General features: G+C 33.9%; 1 protein-coding gene across 22 annotated transcripts in view; it reads left to right on the top strand.

The window, feature by feature from the left end:
• Positions 1 to 19,459, top strand: part of RIMS2 (regulating synaptic membrane exocytosis 2) — a 393,792-nt gene that overhangs the window by 226,380 nt on the left and 147,953 nt on the right. For 20 of the 22 annotated variants that reach the window (XM_017730312.1, XM_017730317.1, XM_017730311.1 and 17 more), the window contains 4 exons: positions 880 to 1,036; positions 5,232 to 5,348; positions 16,017 to 16,082; positions 16,779 to 16,886. In XM_017730312.1, coding sequence (XP_017585801.1) covers positions 880 to 1,036; positions 5,232 to 5,348; positions 16,017 to 16,082; positions 16,779 to 16,886 — 448 coding nt within the window. The remainder of the gene's footprint in view (positions 1 to 879; positions 1,037 to 5,231; positions 5,349 to 16,016; positions 16,083 to 16,778; positions 16,887 to 19,459) is intronic. The other 2 variants (XM_017730318.1, XM_008630666.2) reach the window with 1 other exon arrangement.

Here is a 19,459-nt window from a genome sequence, read left to right as displayed (position 1 = left end):
GCAAATCTTCAATTTCTTATCATTATGTTTTAATTTCATCCTCACAAAATTTGGGGGAAATTTATTTGAAATTGCTGTATATCTGGCATCTTTTTTTCACAGAGAGTATTGCACCCTGGGACAGTCAATTCAGGTTTTTCGATTAGATGAAGACAATCACTTTTAATACATCCAGCTTTTAAAAAAGGTTTTTATTAAAAGCCTGTGTAAAATATCCATGTGTTAGCCTTTTAGGCCAGTGTAACTTGGAGGCTTTTGCTTAGACCATTTATGCCTTCTATTAAGGTTTATCAAGATTAAGCCAGGATGCTTGCTATTTGTGAAGGAATCATGTTTTTTAGTTCAGAATTGTGAGTGAAATCTGATGTCATTGAGTCACTGTTACTTTAATTGTTTCTGAGATACAAATCTTTCTTGAGCCCAGTCTCTTTATTAAACTACATAGTAGCTTCCTGTCCCAAATATTTGAACTAAATTTTGGATTAATTTTTAATTATGGACATTTCTATTTGAAATACATTGTACAAAACAGTTGCAATACAATTTTAATTAAAAATGCAATAATCAGCTTTGTTATTCTAAGGAACAATCAGTTTAATTTGTTTTATTTTTAATACATCATATTAACCATAAATGGTAAGTCCCCAATTTGGTGCATGGTATTAATTTTTAGTGACTATAGGAGCCATAATTGTACTTAAATAAATCACAGCAACAGGAGTCAACTTTACATATGTATGTTTCATAATAAAACCCAAGAACACATGATAACACTGTTGATCAAATCCCATCTTTTATTGAGTTTCTCACTACTACAGGTATGGCAGGAAATTGAAAAGTGCAACTTCAGATTCACTGAATATTTGCATTTCTTTTTAGATTATCGACATAATGGGAGAGATCTTCAAAGTTCAACATTATCAGTGCCAGAACAAGTAATGTCATCTAATCATTGTTCTCGATCAGGGTCCCCTCACCGTGGAGATAGTATAGGACGGACTAGATCGTGGTCTCCCAGTGTCCCTCCCCCACAAAGGTAAACTCTTGTTTAACTATACAGTTATATAAATTGAAGTGGTATTGATCCTATACCAATACAGGAAATGATCTCCAGACTTTCAAAATGGCAATGAATTGGTTAGATCTTACAAAATTATGTCAAGCCAATAATGATTTTTCTTACATTATAGTGATGTGCCTAATTTATATATAATTCTATGTTATTTATGGTTTATTATTACTATATTATTTATTATATGATTACATAATTGTATCTTCTGCCTATTTATATCTAGTTTTTCATCAAAATTCAATGCAGTCCAATCTAAGGAAAGAAAAATATTTCTCCACATTTTCGTTTTCTAGAGCAATTTACAGGTGCCATGTTTTATAGTATGTGATAGTTGGATATTTCCTTAGCATTCATATGACAGTGGATGTTTTCAACCCTTTTGTTTCTGTAGAATTAAGGTTCTGGGGAGCCTCACTTGCTGTCCATAATAGCTTCCTTTCTACTCTTTTTTCCACACTTCTGAATCATCAAGAATAAACTGACAGACATACAATTTTATAGTGAAGGATATCAACTCCTGATCTTGGAAGGTCTCTGATAATTATTTATCTTGAGAAAAAAAGACCAGGAAATTTCTTCCAAAAGCTAGTCCTTTTGGATATTGCCTGCTAATTAATTGAAAGGATAAGCTTTCTTAAGAGAAAGGAAGCAGAAAGACAGATGTTAATGGGAATGAAACCTGTTTTCCAGCACTTATTTTGCTATGAATGGATAAGTTTCCAGATTATGAAACTCAGTTGAAATGAAAGTGCAAGTTACTTCGTTTGTCCATAATGTCCACAATTCCCCTTTAATACTGAAGATTTGGTATCCAGTATTTCCTGGCAGGAGCACGTTCCTCTCCCTTTCTTGCAGCTATCCTGATTCTCCTGTGTTCTGCTTTCCTTTCTGTTACCTTTGTTCTTTTTGTTAAGTTAAAATTCTCTTGACTTCATAATATCTTACTTATGGTTTTACTTGCCATTTCCTCTAATGGATGTAGCCTACATGATATCCTTTGGCATTAGTGAAGTTCTAGGATCCCAAATTATCCCACATCATCTCATACAGCTAAGAGGCAGAAACTGTGTGTTTCTATTTGAAATCTAAACCCATCTAAAACATACAGCCTGACTTGAAATGAGACATAAATAAATGGTAGACACAAAGGGGCCTATTCTGATTTTTACTATACTGATTTCAGCCTAAGTAATTGCCTATGCTCAATCTCCAGAGCTTGTCTGAGATATAGACATAAATGTGAGCAAAATCTCTTTGTGTGTGTATGTTTGTGTTTTTATGTGTTTCTGTCTGCATGCATGTTGTGCGCATTTTGGGCAGAACTTTTACCCAAGCTGGTAATTAACACTTGTTTAACATAATTTAAAAACGTACTTTTCTTTTTCTTGTAGTTTTGCATTTCTTTACATGTTCAAAATGTCTCTTGCTTTTTAACTTTCCTAAAGCTAAGTTTTTAAATATAGTTTTGGATTTATTGCAGCTGTTTCCTACAATGCCAGAATCAAATGCATTATTTGTGTAATATTTCCCTGCCCACACACCAAATCATTTCTCTGGGGACTTGTTGAGCTCAGAAAATTGGGTTATGAGAGCTTGAGGATTTGTAGAAAAGAAGTATAATCTATGTACTACAGAAATGTCTTTTCTAGTTCTACTGAAAATGAATGTGTACTCAGGAAATCTATAAGAATTATCAATCACATTTGCATGCTGTTAAGTGAGTTTGTTGTGCATGTGCTGCCGTACAGATGTCCTAACTGCAGTGAGCATGCTGCACACCCGAGATTTCCCATTACTGGCACCTCTGCAGGCAGGAGTTTTTGGCCCATAGAAGTTGTGGTTATATCTTAGAAACCATTTTGCAGTCCTCAGTCCTACTTAAGTTTATTAACAAACTCCACCAAAGGCCCACTGCATCATAGCTGACAAGAAATTGCTATTGCTCTTGTAGTGTTTTAAGCTAATATATTTAACGTACTGTTATTTTCTCTGTAGATCAGAACGGAGTTTAGACTGTGGCAGGCACTAAATAACACCAGGTTCAGCTTTTTCTAAGACTATACACTTGAAAAAGCAAGATGGAGGTGACTATAGAAAGTAACTATGCTGAAATAGTGTAATAAATCCAGTAGGATGCTCCTTATTCTCTACCATCACCGCCTGAAATTACAAATTTTCACCTGCTTACCTGTTATCTAGTTTCTTCCATCCATGTTCTGTCAACTGCAAGAAAGTTTCTAGGGAGTGAAGACACATGTTGTGAAAGAAAATTTTCTTAGAGAACAAAGTTCATTGGGGAAAGTATATCCCTTTTTGTTAAAATAGTAAATCTGTCTAATAAAGGTATCCCTAGAGTGAAACAGAACTGAAAAAGTAGTAATACTGTGAAGCAGGAGAAATACAGTTGTGTAGGATGTTAAAAGCATGGTCAGAATCTGATAAAATACAGAAATTTCAAGAAAATAAATATTTATTTAGAACAAAAAACCAATAAAATAATCTTACAGAAAGTGATTTTAGCAGACAGGATGGTACTGAGTTTTACAGACTAAGTCTTATAATCAGAGTTTAGGTAGGAGTTTTGATTATGTAGGCAGATAGCCCAGATCTTTGGGAAATTTTTCAAAGAAATGATAGCTTGAGAAAACTCAAGTATTTAAGTCAAGGAAGAGATAAGTAAAGTAAAATTTTTTTTTTTTTGAAGCATGAAAGAAACATGGGAAAAGGGTCAGAGAGAATCTAGAGCTCAGTAAGGAGGACTGAGATTTGGTTGTTGGGAAAAGTAAAAAGAGGTTAGCAAAGAACAGCAGAGGAACCCTGTTAAAGTCCATTCTAAAGTACAAATACACATGACAGTGTTCAATGGCAGGTAAAGATAATGCTGGATTTTCTAACTAGTATAAATAGGGGGAGTTAAAAAACATACAGAAAAGAAGTTGCAGGAAAGAGTTGTAGAGCAGAAGGCAGAAGAATTATGCTCTTAGTATGGCAAATATAAAGTTTACCAGCCAGAGTAAACTCAGTATTTGGTTTTACGAATGCCAGAGTGGAAAATGTTTTATAACAAATGAAGTGGAGCTGAAGGCAAAAGTTTGTGTGTAACACAACATCTTTATAGCACTTATATGCAGAAATAAACGATGGCATGGCAGCAGCAATGAAGGATACACGTACAAGTTAACACTAATCAGAAACTGGTGAATGATAAAGGTATGACAGGTACCAAAAGGGCAAAGTGACAAGAAAGGAAAGGGGAACTGAGTGGTATAAAACAAAAAAAAAGGAAACTTAGGCTCATGCTACTGCAGATTGCAGTAAAGGACAGGGGACAGAAGAATGTATTGGTCTAAAACTTGAACTTGTATGGAGGGAAGCATGAAATTTGTTATTTTCAAATCTATACAAAACAATTATGTTTTAATTATCCAGTAATTATTACAGTTAACTGTTGCCTTTTATTTTCCTATTCTTGTGGATTTGTTTTACAGAGCAGCAAAAGTGAAGTTAGTGTGTGTCAGGTATTGATAGATAAACTGAGCAAAGCAATCGATAGGGGAAGTTTTGGTCTCAAATAGTACAGGTGATTGGTGCTCTTTAACCAAGCCTGCACAAACAGTTCTGGGTTTTTTCAGATTTTTTTCTAGTGAGATTACAGAATGAGTTTTCCAGGGCAAAACAAGCAGCTATTATTTAATTCAGATGCCAATGTTTTCAGCAGTAACAGCCACAAGTCCCCATTGTGTCTTACTACAGTTTATGTCTTTATAGTAAAGCCAAAATAAAGAGCTCATAAAAAATTGTTTAGAGTGTGTGTTTCAGTTAGAAAGGAATTCTTCCTTGAAGTCTGGAAAAACTAATGAAATTTTGTCTAAGATTAACATTTTTAATGAAGGAAAAAAATTTACTCTTATTTCCAGAAGAAACACATTGGAACAAAAAAAGAGAGCTCTATCCCTATCATGGACTTGGCACTGTTTTCTAAATGAGAAATTATTTTACTCTAAGATTTAAAATCATTTGACTTTAAATGTATACAAAAGTCTGGTCAGATAACAGATCTTGTTACCAACATGTTTGCTAATAATTGTCTTTACAAACCAGTGAGAGGATGTCATCCAGGCACACTCAAAACTCAGAACCTCATATCTTTTGTCCTTAGTCGGAATGCGGATCAGGGACCACGAGGGAGTCGATCTACCCCTGCGCATTACAACACCCTGAACCGGATGGATAGACACCGTGTTATAGATGACCACTACTCCCCGGACAGAGAGAGGTAAATATCTGGCTGGAATTAGAACAGCTGTAGCCTACATGCATCAATGTGAGTAACTTCAGTATGGTAGCTTGCTAAAGTAAATTACATACCTAATCCCAGAGATTAGCATTTCTCTACTCGTTTATCCACTGGTTACATGACATACATTACAAAATATAAGTGCATATAAGACTGAAAAAACTGTTCAGTGAACATGTGTTTGCCAGGAGGGAATCTGAAAAAATCTATGAAAAAATATATAATATAAAGGTTGAATAGTTTAGTTGTCTTTTTTTATAAAAATATTTTTGCATGTTATATTAGTGAATTCTTTAAGTACTAAATATCTTTTGAAAAATCTATCAGTAGACTTCGTTGTTTTTGCTGCTGAATAAAGAGGCATAAACCCAGATAATTTCAGCTCAGTATTAATGTAATGCTCCCATCAGATACAGCACAGTCCACAGATGTAACAAAAGTGTGTTCCAGTACTGTGTTCTGTGTTTGTCTTCGCTCAACTTTCTGAGACATTTCGTAAAAAAGAAAAAAAATGATTAGGGCAGCATGTATGAAATCCGAGTCTCTGTGTTTAGCAGCACATCTGACTGTGACTAATGTTTTGCCTAATGGAACTTCCCAAACAGTAAGCAGAGCTTTAGCAACCTCTATGAATTTTAATGATGTAAAAAAGAATTGCAGCAATAATTGAACAATGTAGTTAATTTTGCTGAATTAATTGTGGCAATGACTTTGTGACATCAAAAAAATTATTGGTCTTTTCCACCTCATTGTCTTCAGGTTAGAAAATCAAAACAAAAAGTATTTATTACCTTTAATTTTTAAAATCTTGCAGCTTCTTATGCACCAAGTTGAAATCCCTGCACTTTATAATGATAGGCATGATTGCTAGATATTGTCTCATTTTATAATTGCATATACCAAGGAGTAATACAAATATATTTTGTTATCTTGAGTGATAATATGCCTAGCATTTGAAGTTAATACTTTTACAGATATCCATTACAGGTTATTCCTCAAGCGACAACACATCATTGGGGTTTCTAACTGTAAAACAAAGAATTTGAGAAATCAGTGGCTTTTTGTTAGCAATATTGAACAGAAAAGATTAATATTTCTAGAGACCAGTAATGTGATGGTCAATGATTGTATGGTATGCAAGACAATGTTCTTCAGAAGACTATAATGTTTTAATTTCAGAAGAAAAAAAATTTAAATGTTCCCAATGAGACCTGTTACAAAAAAAGTATCAGAATGAATTAAAACCCAAATCCCTTCAAAGTGACTTGTAATATAATTTGGTGAATAAAAAAGTCAAATGGGCAAAAATTAAGCTAGTGAAAAAACAGTCAAGTGTTTCTCATCCAGAATAGTAACTGTATTCATCACAAGTACAGTAGATCATAAGTCAAACTCTTTTTTGCAGTAGAATATTTAATATTTCTGTTTAAGTTATGGAAAAGAAAAGCTATTCAGTTGGTTCATTAGAATATCTGATTTTCATAAAGAAGGCAATAACATGAAGATTCCGAGCTGTTTCCTTAAAAGAAGATTACAGAATGCTTTTGGGACATAATGTTATATTGATTTTTAGACGAGTCATCCTTGAAATAGGACCTAAACTTGCCCTTAGAGCCTGTATATGTCTTATGGAATGCTGCTGCGTTTTTTCACTACGCAAGTTCATTTGTTGCCTCCCAGATAAATGCATAGCTGTGAAAGGTTGCTTGAAGTACTGTACCACAATGTTTTTCCATCATTTCAGTCAAATAATCCCTGCTGGACTGACTTGATTTAGAGAAAAATAATTGTGTTTTTTAGAATATGTCGGAAAAGCAGTGTCAGAAGGCTGTTGGTGATGAGATTATTGAATTTTCACGACAGTTCTAGATTAATAGGTATTTGCTTGATAGGTGTGCTCTGAATCTCTGAACACAGTTTTATATGTTGTCTGTATTTTCCAAAACACACAGAGAAATTCTCCTCTTCGCTCATGGTGAGTGGTTGCCTATGTAATCAAATTGTTGACTAGTTATTCCTCTATTGCAACATCTCTGAAACATATTTGTTTTAGGCAATACTGGAGAGAACAGGATAAGACAATTCCCAAATATTTATCATGTTTTATATTCATTGTTAGTTTGACAGTGATTTTATGAATGGAAAGATGATTAGACTTCAAAATTTTTTAATGAATATTTATGATACTGTCTCTGCTATATAATAAAAACCCAATGGTATCCCTAAAGTAGCTCTTCAGTGGTATTGCTCCTGGAAACTGCTGGAACTGCAGGCAGTTGGGAGAAGTTGAAAACTGAATTTTTGTATAGGTTTGTAATCTTTTTCGTTACCCACACTTGGCTCTGAAAACAAATCACATTTTTCCTTCCCACAGCTCTGATGGTTTCTTGTTTCCACGATCCACTTATCCTTGAAGTTGCTTGCAGAAAGGGGATTTAGAAACAGTACCCTCTTACAGACATACTCAGTTGCTAAGTTGAAGTATTACTGAGAATATGAGTAAGAAAATTCTTTCCTTCCTTTTCTAGGTAATTCAGCATTAAGTTCTCTAAGGTATATGGCACTGAGGAGTTAGTTGAAGCCACATACAAAAAGACTAATGGCAATGTAAAACATTCCTTCAAACTTGAATGCATTGTTAGAATAGGAAATAAAATTAATAAACCCCCTGAAAGACACATTTTTTTTAAATTTACTTGGAAATAATTGTAATTTCAAACACCAAACCCTTAAATATGTCAAATATGCTATATCATATACTTATTTTTGTATAATATAAGGGTAAATTTATGGTTTAAATTTGTATCTATAGCTGTATTATCAAAAGTGTCAAATGTTACTGTGTACACTGCTAATTCAAAGTGAGAAATCCTGTTAATTTCTTACCTGTATATTTAATACAGGTCCACTAGTTAATTGTTGTCAAAATGTGAGGTTTTTTGTGGGTACTCACACTCTTATGAAATAACCTAAATTTGTAATGTAAAGAAATGTGAATGCTCATGACCTAATATGGACCCAAGTTCCATAAGAGCGTTTATCTGTAATGGGATAACCTTGTAAATGTCAGTTTGACAGGTTTTAGTAAATTTTCTAAGGCTGAATTTTACCTCATTGGGAAACTGAAACTAATCAAACTACAGAAACCATTGAGAAAATCTTGGAAACAGTTGGATTTAACCTTAGAGTTTTATATTTAAACAATCAATATAATTAGGTGAATTAGAGGAATAATGTGAGAATCTTAGTGTAGTTCCAAAAAAACCCACCAAAGAACAACAACAAAACCACCAAACTATACCTGTGTGTTTCTTTCTGAAAGATATATCAACAACAAACACCAAGATAGTGTGAGAAGATTGTACTCAGGCCCACAACTTCAATGAATTTAGATACTGTTTAGCAACTATTAATTTAACTATATTCTATATCCTAGGTGGGTTCTCCCTGAGGCATAACACTGCTAATGGTGAATTTAGCATAGGTATGTTAAGCCAGAGCATTCTGAGAATGCCTAACTCAAATAGTCTTGCAGGAGAAATGTATGAGAAAGCTCCTAAATTATAAATGTTTTTCTAAGAGGCACTTACAAGAAAGCAAGAGAAAAGGGAAGTTATCCACTATCCATTCATCAAAACTATGGCACACTTTCCATTTTGTTGCTATCTGTTTTGTCAAACTAATAGTTATGAGCATGGTTATTTAGAGAAATATTCTCCATTATTTTAAAATCACTTCAAAGATGTTATCTGGATGTGCTGGGACCAGCAGGGTTATCACACCCCGGTTACTGAGTAGATTTCATTAGTGTATTTGAATACACACTTCATTTTTTTCATGCTGTTGAAAGAATGTGGTTTGGATTTTTTTAACATAAAGTAAATGTTGAAATACATGCCAAAAAATCCCATTCGCTATAATCAAACCAGTGAAGACCAAAATAATTCAGTATGAGTCTGTTACATGTTAGCTAAAGCACAGTGTAAATACCTGCTTCTTTTATTTGACACCAAGTTAAACGTGGGCAAGAGCAACATAAATTCTACATTTCTAAATGTCACTTAAACTGTGCAGTTGCTTTATCCATGGGGAGCAGGCTCCTAATCCAATACTGTTATTAAGTACGTGCCAGATTAAGTCAAACTAGGAAAAGATTTTTTTTGATGCATTTTGCCATATTAAAACACTGAAAAAACCAGATTTTTTTTTTCACGGTCTTTATTAAATACATAACTGAATAATATGTAATTAGGTAGTCATTTATTTATTATTTAGTTAATAATTTAGTAAAATCATTTAAATGTAAATTAAAATACAAAGGTATTGTAAAGTATAAAGGGTTCCTGATGCTTTATTTGGAAATTTTAGGATAATTTTTTCAAGTTTCAGTTGTGCGTCTCATGTGGGTACGTATCTACATGGGGGTATGTAATGTCACTGCTTCTTTACTATTTTAAATACCCAGTAAAGTAAAAGAAATGCATTGCTGAAAATTTGCTTATAGCTGTGTTATAAAATGTTTGCATCAGTTTGAATCTTAATAATTGCAGTGTTTCTTTAAGTTCTTTTTCTCCTTTCAAATCACTGTTTAATTGCACAATTATCTGCACCACCCACCTGGTGCCTCCATGAGTCTGCTGAAGGATGATTATCTCCAACAGGGATGTCGGAGTAGGAAGGTGGCAAAGAAGAAGCTTTGAGCCAAATTTAAACCCCCCATTCCCCCAAGAGTCGTAGCTATATTCCTTGTAATAAAATGCACAAAAAAAAAAAAAAAGCCTGTGTTAAAAATAATGCAGTTCTGTTAAAAGACTTCAGTGCTACACCTTTGGAGCAATGATTTAAAATGCAGTATTGGAAGCACTGTGATAATTTGATACTGGCTTTCTTATTGAAAGCCATCTTGATTGAATATGTGTCAGCTCAAAAATTCTCTGCTGATAATTGCTATTGTTTCACAATTAAAGTCTTCAAATTGTCAGTTACTATCAGTTGGAACATTTCCAGGATTTCATCTATCCCTGGAGATTAGAAGAAATTTCTATAGAATTGATGTAACAAAAACCATCCATACCATTAGTGGTGAAAAAATTGTTATTGTTTATAAGTAAAGAAAATCTGTTTTTTTCTTTAAAAAATCCAAACTATTAAATAAAACTATTAACTATAATATTTTCTATGAAATGTGGCAGGGGAAGTTACATAACCAGCACTTTATTCTTGAATGTCATTTGACATTTTCTAAGAGTTAAGAGCTTGACTTCACATTTTATTCACATAGTCTGTTGGTGTGATATGTCAGGTGTTTATGAAGCAGCATGGAAAACATTCCACCACAGAGAGCACTAACTGTTGCTTTATTCAGATGAGAATATAATCTTTTAAAATGGTATAACTGGACTCTGGAAAAAGTAACTAGCTGTAGTAGTTGCTTTCCATTGTTGAAATGAGTAAGCTGCTCATAGGAAGTATAGCACACCTTTTCTCTGAACCCACATCCTTTTACTGGTTCCTGGCTCCTTTTCCCTTGAGCAATTCTGTGCTCAACCTTACAGCCAGTTTGATCCCAAGCACAATTTTTTACTTCATTCCCTGAACTTCATACAGGGAACTACATTCCCACAGTACTTTCCCTAAACTTCATACGGCAGCTTTCTCTTTTCTACCACTTTCAATGACTCTTTCTCCCCTAAATTTCCAACTGATTGACCCAAAGAACCACCTTTTTCTTACTCTGCAGTCTTATTAAGCTAATTTCTATTTTATCACATTGCTAGTTTTTCAGAGAATTGTAACTTGAGAAATTCAGGAGTATTTGGTTAAACGCAAATTCATACTGGTAAAAAAATTATATTTACTTAAAAAAATTTAAATAATTCTATATTTCTCATACATTTAATTTCCTATTTCAGCTGAAAAAATGTAAAGGAGTGTTACTAAAAATAGAGAATTAAACTATTGGCAATGATACATTATATTACTTTAATTGCAATCAGATAATACACTGGAAAAAGCTGAATATGGGAATAGATAAACAGAAAATAGATAAACAAAATAATAGATAAACAGATAAACAAAAATAGAGAAATTTCTTGCTTCAGCTGAGTTTCATTCATGCAGTCTCTAGCAGAAAGGAACACAAAGTCTTGTTTTGCACTCAGAATTATTTATGGATATTTCAACAAGCACAAGGATGTAATAATATTCCAGTACTTCAGCCTTTCCACAGAAGCACTTGGGAGACTACTGCCCACTCCAGTAGGGAAGCTGGAATGTCAATCAGATTTTAGGACCTGGTCACAGAGAGTGAAAATTGAAAGGAATAAATTATCTCCTAAATGCCTCTTCTTTGCTATTAAATAAAATATCCCAAGCAGTAGAGAACAGGTTAAACTCCCCTTGCATAGGAAGAACAGAAAGGTATTCCATGAGGCTCAAGTGAGGCACTTCGTGTGTGTGTTTTCAAGTGTGCTTCTGTGACTCTTCTGGTATGTTAAGCCTGTTCCTGGGTACTAATTACTTCCAATTAGGCAATCTAATCAGTTGCTGAATCACTGATTTCTGTTTTCTTACCCTAATGGTTCACTGATTTTTTATGAATGTGTAGGAAAATGGACACATAGGCGAGCAGTATCAGAAAAATTTTAAGTAATTTTCTGCTCACTTTAAAAAAAGAAAGTTATCCTGTTTACCTATATACCTGGAATCTTGTCAGAACAGTGGAAATCTCTTTTCACCTGATACAGTGTGGAAGGGGATGGGTATGTATGTGTTGTAGTAATGATCATATTGCAAAACTTACAATGCTGCCTTATTAGACTAACTTCATTATTTTAATATAAGTAAAATGAGTTGTTGCTGCAAATTTCCTGTCTATTTATCTGTAACAAAATATGTAATGCTTCATGAATCTGTGAGGATGCATATTATTATGTTCATTTTGCCATACCATCATTTACCATACTTCTGCCGTGGACTACTATAATGTAGGAAGTAAGGAATGTGTGATAAGAGGCTAGAAATGTAAAGCAAGGCTGCAAAAAAAAAAAGGTATCCTGGGGTTCTTTTGTCATATTAAAAATCTGACATATCTAAATTTCATCCATGTCTCCATCATCTTCTGAGCATTCCCATGTATATGTGCACATGGGGTCATGATTGTCATTAACAGCTCAAATGATATATTTAGTTTAGATGGAGCTCTGGAACATTACTGGAGTTCTTTTGCACTTAGGAAATGCAAAGCTTAATGTTTTTACTACGTTATGATACATTTACTTCATGATTTTAAGTGGTTTATACTGGATATTAGCCAAATAATGTGGTGTATGTTTCAGTTTTGGACATTTAGAATAAATCATGGGCATTTTTGGTGTTGCTAACATATTTATAAAACCATAAAGAATTTATATTAACCTAAATACATAAAAATGTATAGTAATATATTTAATAATAAAAAAACAACTAGTGTGGTATGGGTTGTGTGCTCAGAAGAAAGATGGCATTTAAGCATTTTGCTCTGCATGTTGAAATACACAAAGCACACGAAAATATGCTGCTTCAAACTGTGCATCCTTTGACGTATGGGATATCAGTCATTCTCTCATACAGATGTGTAATGGCCCTTTCCTTTCTTTTTGACTAACCATGCCTACTTATGGAAAATATTACTGTGCTTCAATAGAAACCATTTTCAGACAGACACTTGCTTACATGAATAATATCTCTGTAATTATTATTGTAATATATTTAGAGATTTTATGGAAATGCACAAAAATTGTTAGGCTGTATATTCTTGATTTATGATTAATGCCTTGTACTCTGGTAAGTTACTGTGTTGATTCATGGATAGAACTGTGCTTTCGCTTCTTAATTGATCCAGACCTAATCTAAGTTATTATCGATTATCTCCAACTACCTGAAAGGAGGTTGTATCCAGGTGAGGGTTGGCCTCTTCTCTCAGGAAACCAGTGACAGGACAAGGGCAAATGGCCTCAAGCTGCCCCAGGGGAGGTTCAGGTTGGGTATTAACAAATATTTCTTCACTGAAAGAGAGGAGAGTCTATGCATTGGAACATACTCCCCAGGGAAACGGTCGAGTCACCATCCCTGAAAGTGGCCAAAAAACAAGTAGAAGGGGCAATTTACAATATAGTTTAGTGGGCATTGTGGTATTTGGTCAAAGGTTGGGTGTGATGATCTTTGATAGTGATTCTATGATTCTATTAAGAGTTAGATAGCATGGCTAACATGGGCTCTGAAAAAAAAAAGGAGAAGTATGAATAGCCAGTAATTCCAGAGGGTTAGGTCAACTATAAACTCAAGCTTATCCCACTCCTATATGAAGATAAGCAAAGTTCTGGGTGATGAGGAAGCTTATTTTAAACTTGTTAAAAGTTATTGCATATCAAGTTCTGTAAGTGGTTGTATCAAAATGCCAGCTTACTCTGACTCTGAGATCCTGAACTGAATTAAAAAAACAACAAAAAAGGGAAAAGGTTGAACTGCCTGCCAGACATTCCCAAGAAAAATTCCCAGAACTTGGTAAGAACACTAGAGTTCTGAGTTTCTAGAAGTATTAGAACAAAACTTGATACCAGAAGTAGGACAATTAACATAGTTTGGTGGAGATATGAAAAGTTGTTAGGACTGAAATCCTGAGCAGAACATGAACTGATGGTGTTTCATTCACATACAAATAAGTGAAGTGAAGAGTTTGGGGTGTTCCTTCTTATGGACAGTAAGTAATCTACTTGCAAATAGCATGTGCATTTCCATGAATTTCATGTTCTGCAACATATATTCTGCCTGAAGTCCTAGTTTTGTTTAAGACTTTGGTTTTTAAATAATGGCTAAATATATAGTATTTATTAATGTCATATATTTTTCAAAGACTACCAGGAGAACTTGTCAGCAGTTCACTGGAAAGATAAAAGGCAAAGTGAATTGTTAAAATTAAAATGTCATCTACCAGCTGGAAACACTTAATTGCTTATTAATACTAGAGCAAGTGTTTTGAGGTGTTAATTCCAGGGTTGCATCTGAATAATTTAAAGGCATATTCATGTGAACGTAGCCTGGGAATGTCCCCATGTAGTGTAGAGAATAAGCTGGTATGCAATTCTTTGCCATCATCATACATTTGCTGTATGCTGCTGGGGGGTAGACTCCTACATTTTTATTTGATTTTTCTTCCTGTGGGTGTCCATATATTCTAACAAAAATTTTAAGTGGTGGATTTTTTTCAGTGTTTCTTGGCAGCATGCTGACTGACAGGCTGTTATGGGTAGACTGCTTTTGATACTTAGGTATTTGCATTAGTTTAAAAGCACTAATAGTTTTTTTGCAGCTTGCAGTGTGAACTCTATGACTATTTTAATAATTATTAGTCCTTCTTCAAATTTTCACTGTACCATGTCAAATTGTGCCCTGTTGAATTGTGTACAGCTCCTCATTCTTACAACAAACTGCAAAGTTTAAATTGCATAATCATGGATTTAAGTTAGTTTTTTATAGTGGTGACTCTGCTTTTGCATTTATTTGACAAGAAGTGAACACAAAGACCTCTTGTACTATACATAATTGACCTAATATAAGGAATATTTTCATGTGGGTGATGGCACATTTTATCCTCATGAAAAAGAGGCAAATATAAGAAGTGTAGGTAATATACCTACTGGTAACAATGTGTTTGATTCCTGGAAAATCATTAATTATAAGGAAATTATAATTTTAAATTAAGAGATGAGAAATAAAAATGGAGAATGAGGTTTTCCATGGTTCTTGTGAAATCAAGGTGGACTGTTGTGATTAGACTTTCCTTTGAAATATCCCAGCTTCAGGGAAACAGTAGTCAATAACTCCTTGTTAATGGTAGACCCCTCTATTTTCCAAATCCTTTTCCCTGTACTGTGTGCATACATTTATATTAAAAGTAAAATAACTTTCTTCTATTTTTGGTGATTGGTGAATATCTAGTGTTTTAACAAATATGTTTAAAATGTATACATTTTGACATTGTTTCACAATACAAACAAAATATAAATAACTTAGTTTTATTATTTTGAACTGCATTTGGGGTTTTTTGGCATATTCTGGTACTGATGTTATATTTCTTCATTATTTATTTAAATAATGAAACACTTTCATCTAAATTCACAATATGATCAGTATTAGGAGCACTTAACACTTAGAAACAGGAAAGCTCTGGAACTATGTGGGGACAGATTTCCAAATGGTGGTAGCCTTTCAGACAGACTAGGTAAACTTCTTTCAAAGATATTATTCATACTAGAGTTATAACTGCCTTCCAGCAAGGGAATAGGCAATCTGACTTCTTGAATTGCTTTCAGAGATTTATGCATCTTTTATTCCTAACTGAAATACTGTAGAAAATCCCAAATTTTAGCTATCTTCTTATCCATAATCTCCCACTGGCTTCTCAGAATAAATACATGAATCATCTAGATAATTTTATCTTTAGAACCATATACCATATATTTTTTTGTTAATAAGTCCAGTGCTCTTAAGCAATGTTTTGTAGGTCCTGTATTCTCAGATTATAATGTGTTCTGTTTTGCAATGTGTGTCATTCGTTCTCCATCTTATTGTGTCATATCTGTATTTTTCTTTCTGCCATCACCTCAGTCATTATGTTACTTTACCTCGTTCCCGGTACACCCAGTCCACAGATCACCATTACAGGGACGTCAGGTATATGTTTTCCTCTGTGTGACTATGTGTGGATAATGCATGTACTTCTATGTACCTACATGTCCACTTATGGTTTTATTTGTCTGTGTATAGTGGTAGAAAACTTAGAAGTTGAGTTAGTATCATCATTAGATTTGATAATGCAGTATGCACACAAACACTGAGTAATTCTTCCTGTGTTTCATTTGAATATTTTTTACTGCTGATAATCTGTAATTGATGGTCCACAAAGATGATGCTTTATTTACATCACTCTGTCTTTTAGAGAGTATATAAAGAAAATAATTTTAGTCATCAAACACTAATACTTGTTAATACTGCGATTTTAATATTCAGAAAATAATATATGAATGGCTGTGTTAAAGGTTATGATAAAACTGGAGAGTGATACCTTTCTCACAGTCTTGTAGCTCGTGTAGCTGCGAGCCAATATACTTTAATTTTTAGAAGTAGTTTTGCAAAGTTCACCATAGTTCCAGTCATGTTTTGTTCCAGTGTTTTGTTGATGGCTCGTGGCGCGGGGAGCCAATATACTTTAATTTTTAGAAGTAGTTTTGCAAAGTTCACCATAGTTCCAGTCATGTTTTGTTCCAGTGTTTTGTTATGTTGCTGACATTGCTTGCTTTTCATGTTGTTTTGTCCTTGTTTCACCATTTTGTTGCTTTTCTTTTGTGTTCACCCATTATGTTTTGGCAGCCAGGATCACACAATGTATCCTCTGTTTTGTGAAGATGCAATCAGATTACTCCGCTCCCGTAAGATGTGCCGTACCTATTCTGAGGGTGCTTACTATGATCTCGAGAGGTATAATTGTTGTGGAGTGTATCATTAGCTCTGCCACACTGACAGTGCCATGTTTGCTCTCCAAACTGAGGATGTGATCTATATTTTAAGAGATAAACACATACAGTAAATAAGTTTTATAATACTCTGGGTATGTATGCATCTAAAACTGACTACTCAGGGCTGTGGGTAAATCCCAAGAGGTGCTGAATAGCTTCACAGAAGCCAGTTTTAAAATAGGTTATATGGATAGTATATGTCTCTGTCTTTTATAACCCTTATTTTTGCTGGAATTTTCCAGAGTGCTTATAGCATTTTTTATTCTCTTTGAAATAACAAGGAAAAGCCTATCTACTTTGAAGTACCCAGAAAGTGTCTTTCTGAAGTCTTATACTTTGCTTAACTGAAAAATAGTGTGAAAAGTAAAAGCGTATGCTTATATAAGCTTACGTTATATGTATTTGTATACTGCATATTCTGTAGTTCAGAATTACTTGTATATATTCATACCCGTGTGTGATTGCAGAACATGATAGTTCCTATTTATACATGAAATGTATGGAGAGAGAATTTGAGCCCATAGCAGTTTCTGTGAAATAATTTGCCACTTGAAGTGCAGTGGCTTTTAAGGGATGCTGGTGTAGTACTGTAATTAAGATATTTTCAGAAGTATTGCCAAGCAGGAAAAAGTTTAGAGTTGTGTGCAAATAGAAATCAGAATATCAAACTGAAAACTGTGAGGCAATAAAAAGGAAGTGGTGACTTCAGATCAGATACACTGGTTGATACAGGTATTGCTTTACTAGAGGGGCCATGTAAAAATTTCCACATCAAGAAGTAAAGAACTCTTGATATGTTAACTTCATGACTGCCCTCTGGATATGAGTTCTTCAGAGAAGTTCATTAACGTTCGCTCTGGATTCAGATCATATGTCACCATATTTTTAAGTAAATGTGAAATTACTTTTGGAAGCAGAAACAAAAAAGGATCCAAAATATCCTTCCAAAGAAATATTACTTTTTAAAAATTCTCCAAAGCTGTAGTATATTAGACATTATAGCATTTAGAACTCAGTTAAACATTTGTTTTGAAATGATGCTGTTTTACATGAAACCTAATATAAAGGAAGTGTATAAATTGGTCTGTCCACATGTAGAAACTTTGATAAGGAGAGGGATTTTTGGTTTGTTTTCTTAAAATGCATGATGAAATGTGCTCATTTGTGTGCTATTTCAATAATTAATTTTTATATACTTTTTTTTGCCTTAGATATATAGTCTGATTTGCACTATCTGAACCTGTTTCAGATTGCTGGTTATGTCTGTGACTGTTTGGATATTAGTGGAAGTTGAAGCTCTTCTCAATTTGTCTTACTTTAAGGTTCTTGACTTGTAAATCTTAATCTTTGTTTCTGAAACTAATCTCTCAAAGTAAAATCAATGGTAAAGGGCAAAAGTAACAGTACTTCATAAAAATGAAAAAGCTGGGATTTAAGCAGTGAGAAAGTCTTTTCCAGGGATTTATGGAACAGAAGGCTATTAAAGCTAATTCTGCCTGGGATCAGAAATGAAAATCTGACATGAAGTGGAATATTTCTAGCTCACTGTTAGAGCAGTATCTTGAGATTCCTTGGGCCTAGAAACTGATCCTGGATTCTGTGGTCCTCTTGAGTCCAGGCTGCCTGTGGGTAACATTAGTGTTCAAGTTACTTGAATCATCCCACCCGATATGCACTCCTCTGAGTACCCCACAGCCACAATCATAGTGCCTAGTTTTTTATCCTTTTGGTCTTTCTGCATTCTAACAGCAATTTAAGGACAATTAATAGCATAATTGTTATCCAGTTCCTCCTTGCACATTGAAAAACACCAATTAATTTTCTATTCCCCATTTTTATTGTAAATATATGAAAAATTACTTTTTAAACAATATTCCTCTTTTACCTTTACTCTTTTTCCCCATATAATGCTTACTCTAAAAAGCGTTGTTTTGTAGGCCAAGGTGTTATTCCTGTCTTCTTTGTTCCACCTTCTTAATCAATGTCTTGTTGATGTGAAGCAACCACATCTCTTCCTATCTTTGACTTTATTAAGCATATGAAACAACTTTCCAGTTTCCACTATTCACCAAAATAGAAAATATTGTTCTGTACAGTCCAGCATTCAGGAAAGAGTCTCTCATCTGGGACAGAGAGTTTTTTATCTTATATCACTCTGAATCCACCAGAGTCTGTGTCCTGCAGGCAAATATATCATATAGATATGTTAGTCAAAATTACTTGCCTTTGTTATTCATGGCTCCTTTCATTGCTTATCTTGTGGTCATTCACAGCCAGACCATTAACTTGTGGTCTCTTCTAGCATTTTTTTCTTTTTTTTTTCCCCACAGAATGACTACTTGATTCTTTTTCATCTTTTCTCTGCTGAAGTTTGTTTCAGTTACTGTTTATCAGATGTTACAGACTTTAGTTCATTAGTTCTAGGACACATTGACATTATCAAAAATCTTAATTTCTGAGGTCATTCTTAGGTTATGGCATTCATCATTTTGTCTTTCTGATAGCTCCCCCCTTTTGAAGGAATCCAGCTCTTTC

This window comes from Corvus brachyrhynchos, unplaced genomic scaffold (assembly GCF_000691975.1).
Source record: "Corvus brachyrhynchos isolate BGI_N302 unplaced genomic scaffold, ASM69197v1 scaffold302, whole genome shotgun sequence".
NCBI lineage: Eukaryota > Metazoa > Chordata > Aves > Passeriformes > Corvidae > Corvus > Corvus brachyrhynchos.
The sequence above is the reverse complement of the archived record's forward strand: the minus strand, read 5'-3'. Positions and strand labels throughout refer to the sequence as shown.